At 38.5% G+C, this 5,825-nt stretch overlaps 1 protein-coding gene across 1 annotated transcript; it reads right to left on the bottom strand.

Moving 5' to 3' along the window:
* Positions 1–735: 735 nt before the first annotated feature.
* On the bottom strand, positions 736–1,554 carry LOC138895426 (uncharacterized). The gene has a single exon (XM_070180112.1). It carries the CDS (start codon positions 1,552–1,554, stop codon positions 736–738), a length of 819 nt encoding a protein of 272 aa, XP_070036213.1.
* Positions 1,555–5,825: the final 4,271 nt, after the last annotated feature.

The following is a 5,825-nucleotide window of genomic DNA, read 5'->3' on the forward strand; positions in this document are numbered from 1 at the left end:
ATCTATGAAGATGGCCATCATGCACCTTTGGAATGTGGCGGGTACATTGCATAGGCCAAACGACATTCTCCGAAAAATGTAAATGCTTTATGGAAAGGTGAATGGAATTTTCTCTCTATCCTCTTGGGCAACAAAGATCTGATTATACTCCGAGTATCCATCCAAAAAGCAAAAGTGGAATCTCTCTACCAATCTATGTAGCATCTGATCAATGAACGGCAGGGGAAAATGGTCTTTTCGGGTGGTCTTGTTCAATCTTCTGTAGTCCATACAAATTCACCATCCCGTGACTGTTCTTGTTGAGATCAACTCATTGTTCTTGTTTTGCACCACAGTCATTCTACCTTTCTTTGGCACACATTGAATTGGGCTAACACAGCTACTGTTGGAGATGGGAAAAATGATTCCAGCATCTAACCGCTTGATCACTTACTTTTTCACGACTTATTTCATGTTGGGTTTCAACCTTCTTTGATGTTATCTGGAATGTTTGTTCCTATCTTACAGTAAAATCTTATGCATACAGAAGACCGGGCTGATACCCTTAATATCTGTAATGGTCCAACCAATTGTAGTCTTGCACTCTATTAACACCTGCAAAAGTTGTTATGCTTGCACATCTAACAAACCAGATGAGATAATAACAGGTAAAGTCGAGTTAGGTCTCAAGAAAGATACCTGAAGTGAGATGGTAGCGGTTTCAGTTCCAACTGTGGTGGCTCTTCGATCGATGGCTTAGCTTGAGGGGTCTTTCTTTCTTTTTAAGTGTAAAGACTCGAATTCGAGCTCTCTTTTCCAGTACCCTAGGCCTTCAAGATCCAACACCCACTCCTCCAAGTCCTCACTATTTACCTCTTCTAAGTTCATGAGGCAGGCCGTAAGAGGGTCGTTTGCATTAAGTGCCTCATCATCTTCTTCCATGATCACATCCACAGCTTCTATCAAAGAGAAATTTGCAAACTCACTTGGTCGCCGCATAGACTTTTTCACCTTAAATGTTATTTCTTCATTATTCAACCTTATCTTCAGCTCCCCAGTTTCACAATCAATCAGAGCCCTTCCTATGGCCAAGAACGACCTTCCCAAAATTATGGAAATCTCCTCATCAACCTGGCAGTCCAAAATGACAAAATCTGCCGGAAACACAAACTTTCCAACTTGCACAAGTACATCGTCAAGTATACCTGATGGACTTTTCACCGTTCGGTCAGCTAGCTGTAGTAACTTGGATGTGGGCCTTGCTCTTCCAATGCCTAACTTTTTATAGATAGCCAATGACATCAGATTTATGCTCGCCCCCAAATCACACAATGCTTTGGTGAATGAATAGCTACCTATGGTACATGGAATTTTGAAGTTTCCAGGGTCGGATAGCTTCTCATCTATAGGTCTTGTCAAAACAGCACTACAGGTCTGAGTCAATGTCACGATTGCCAAGTCTTGAATGTCAAACTTGCATGACACCAAGTCCTTCATCATTTTTGCATAACCGAGCATCTCCCTCAAAGCATCAATTAGAGGAATGTTTACCTGAATTTGCTTCAAAATTTTCATGAATTTTTTGTACTGCTCATCCTTATGATATTTAGCCAACCTCTATGGGAAGGGTGCTGGAGGTCGCTTCCTTCTTGTAACTTGAGTTAGATCCTGCTCCGACACTTTTTCTGATGCCTTCTCTTACACTTTATCATTCTCCTTTGCAACCTCTTTTTCTTTGCTTGTTTCCTCTTGTGCATGTTGTACCGTTACCTCTGTTAACACTGTTGAATCATCTACCTCAATTGGCACTGGCATAAGTATCTCAGTTGGTCGGCTTTCGTGAGCAATTTCTTACTCTAGATCAAGATCTCTACCATTTCTTAAACTCACCGCCATAAGCTGCTTCGGGCCCTGATATTTCGGATTGACATGTGTGTTCGCAGATAACGTCCCTTAGGGATGATTATTCAGAGCCATAGATATCTGCCCTAATTGAATCTCAATGCCTTTTATCGCTGAGTCATATGCTTCAACCTTCTCTTGAATTTTTCCATTAGACCCAATCAGTTATTGTAGCATCCCTTTAATTTTAGTCAACTCATCATCTTGTCTCACTATCTGTTGTTGTTGAGGCTGTTGATAAGCTAGCAACTGATTTTGCTAATTGTATCCTTGTTGCCTATGGTAAGGCACGACTTGACCCTATGGTCGCATAGCTCCAGGATTATTGCTATTATTGTACTGCTGTTGTGCTGGCCTATATTGTTGATTTTGCTATCCCCAAGTCTGACTACCTTGTCTCTAGCCTCCATAGTTGCCCACATAGTTCATATTCTCCTGATAGTTATGGTTGTCACTTTCACCACTCCACGAGCACACATATGGTTGGTTGATGCATGGTGTACATAAGCGCCCTCATTAGTCGTGTCAACTATGTGTACCTACTTCTGGCCTGATTCATCAATCTCCTTGGTGAGGATACTCATTTGCGTCATCAGAGTGGCCATATTCTCGGCTATGGAGTTGTTTGGGTCCAAATCTACTGAGTGAACTACAAGGGTGATTGTAGTGTCTATTGTCATCCATCCTGAGTTTTGAGCAATTTTATCTAGCATGACCTTACACTCTCTAAATGATTTGCTCAAAAATGCTCCACCTGGTGAAGCATCAACATTGGCCTTCAAGCTATCTGCCAATCCCATGTAAAACCTTTGTCCCAACATCTAATCTGGATTGACATGATGTGGACACTTAACTAGCATCCCTTTGATCCTCTCCCACATTTCTTGTAGTATTTCAGCCGGTTTCTGCCTAAAGCTCAAGATCTCATCAACTTGCTTAGCAGTTTATTGGGTGGGTAGAACTTGATCAAAAACTGCTTGACTAATTCCTCCAAAGTGGTGATGGAGTTTATGGGGAGCAAATTGATCCAAGTCTGAGCTTCTCCAGTCACTGAGAATGGAAATAATAACAGTCTAATTGCTTCCGGTGTCATATTCAGTTACTTTTGAGTGACACAAATTGACAAAACATTTTTCAGATGTTGTTGTGGATCTTCAATGCAAATCCCGAAGAACAGTCCTTTGTTCTGCAGCAGTTGTAGCATGTTGTTTGTGATTTGAAATGACTCTACTTGTATTTGATGGACTGCAATTGCATTTGCCAGATTTTCAGCGGTGGGTTGCGCCCAATCATACAAGGCCGCTTATGGCACAAGAGGTGCCATACCGTGATTGTTCGGGTCATTCCCATTGTTTCTGTTGTTTGGGTTGTCTATTACGTCACCCATGTCTAGTTTGATTCGTTCTGTTGAGTTATGTTGTCGTTTGTCCTTCTTGTTTGCACGATTTAATGCCTTGAAAGCTTTCTCATGATCCGATAATGCTTCAAATAATTCACCAGTTCTTGAGGAGTTTCTAGGCATGCACCTGTAACACCCAAGACTACAACCGTTAGAATTTCAATATAATGAATTTAAAATGAAGAAAATTGACTAAACAAAGAATCCTAGCGATTCTTCTAGCTGTAATTAATAACACCGTTAAATCCCCCGGCAACGGTGCCAAAATTTGATCACGCCCAACTATGCCTTATGAAAAGAACTAAGCAGTCGTGGAAAATATAATTCGATTTATAAGATCGGAGTCGAATCCCATAGGGAATTAACCTACTAATCAAAACTGCCAGTTTCGCAAGAATTCAAGTAATCAACTTTCAGAAATATTGAATAATGTGTTGAGTGTTTACTAACTAAAAGCAAGATAATTAAAAAGCTGTAATTTTATTACTAACAAAGCAAATGTTGTAGACAAGATTGAAAAGGTCTAGGGTTATGATTTTCCCTCTTGTCAGAATCCTCCCCGCTACGTCTCATATAATTTTGCTTAGATATTCTCTACCGATCGTGAGCACTTTAGGTGTCGTAACTCTCTTCCGAGAAACTACAACAATATACCAGACGTATTTTTCCTAAGTACACTAGCTAGCTTTAGTTTAGAGCTCACTAAGTTCACACCAAGGTTTCGTTATTCATAATCATACCTTTAAACCCTTCGTATTGATCCCTATTATACGTTAGGAGTAATTTTGTTCAACAACTACCTAAATATGTACCCTTTTCCAAGTAATACACACTAAATAGGCATAGCCGATTGAGGCCCCTTCAATCAACCACAATAATCGCGTAGTTGAACAAGTAGAGAAAATCCAATGGCAAACTTATATCAAACGTAACAAAAATGCATCCTCCAAGAGGTTCCATCAAACCCTAGAATAAATAGTTTATCTACTCATAATTGTTTTCAACACTACAATATAAGAATTCATCATCAATAATAGAAAAGGGAAGAAGAAAGATAAGAACCCGCTTTCGAATCTTCTGTCTTGCTCCTTGCTTGTTCTTGCCTTTAAAGATATTGTGTAACCCTTAAAAAGTCATTCTTTGATGTATTTAATCACTTAGGGTTGATGAGGGACGGAACTTTTCAATCCAACTTTGGATGGGAGAATCTGGAATCCACGTCTGCCATCGCACGTCGCGCGCCCATGGACTCGGATTCAGCTTTTGAAATTCTTCCATTTCGCGAAGCAATCCGTGCCTTTGCTTCACTTCGCTGTTTTGTGCCTCACTTTTCTCCTTTTTCGCGTCCATTTTCATGCCACGTACGAGAATAGACAAGCTCCCAATCCTTCTATTTTTCTCCTTTTTGCAATAATTTGATATCTTTTGCTCCATTATCATTCAAGCTCACTTCTACAAATAAGAAATACGTAATGAATATAGTTCACTTCAAATATCATGTAATATCCCGCAAATCACATGACAAATGAGATAAAAATACACTCAAAATAATATATTTTTGGTAAGTAAGCTCTCCTGTCATGCTCATTTCAAACTCACTTTGCATAAGACTAGTGAATTCCTTGCACAAAAGAGGGTTAGCACTTCCAAAAATAATATCATCAACATAAACTTGAATAATAAGATTACATCCTGATAATCTTTTGATAAATAATGTAGTATCTACTTTACCTCTTGTAAAGCCATGGTCAAGTAGAAATGAGCTAAGCCTTTCGTACGAGACTTGTGGAGCTTGTTTGGGTCCATACAGAGCTTTAGTCAACTTATACACATGGTGAGGGAATTTTGAGTCTTAAAAACTAGGAGGTTGTTTATATATACCTCCTCATAGATAAATCCATTTAAAAAGCACTTTTGACATCCATCTGAAAAAGTCTAAATCGTTTGAAGGATGCATATGCAAGAAGAATCTGTATAGACTCTAGTCGAGCTACTGGTACAAAGGTTTCATCATAGTTGACTCCTTCCTGTTGTGAGTAGCCTTGGGCTACTAATCTGACTTTGTTTCTCACAACCTTTCCATCTTCATTAATTTTATTTCTGAAAACCCATTTTGTTCCAACTACAGTAGCATTTGCAGGCTTAGGTAGCAGTTCCCAAACTTGATTTTTATCAAATTAATCGAGTTCCTCCTGCATTGTTTGTACCCAGCTGGAGTCTTTTAAGGCTTCCTCAACCTTCTTTGTTCAATGTGAGAGATGAGTGCTACATTTACCTTTTTATTGAGAGCTCTCCTGGTTTTCATTGTGAGCACCTAATTTTTGACCATATTTGATTTTTTTAAACTATTTTCTTTAGTATATAAATATTTTAAAGTTTAATACATATATTTTAGTCTTTATTTCACCTTTATAGATTTTATTTTAGAAAATTAGAAATCACAACAAAAAAAATATTTTTTAGAAGTAAATATTTTGTTTTTGTTTATAAAAAAAGAAAATTCACAAAAAGATTTCTTTTAAACTTTGTAGTATTAAGTTAGCTA

The sequence above is a fragment of the Nicotiana tomentosiformis genome, chromosome 7 (genome assembly GCF_000390325.3).
Source record: "Nicotiana tomentosiformis chromosome 7, ASM39032v3, whole genome shotgun sequence".
Classification (NCBI taxonomy): domain Eukaryota; kingdom Viridiplantae; phylum Streptophyta; class Magnoliopsida; order Solanales; family Solanaceae; genus Nicotiana; species Nicotiana tomentosiformis.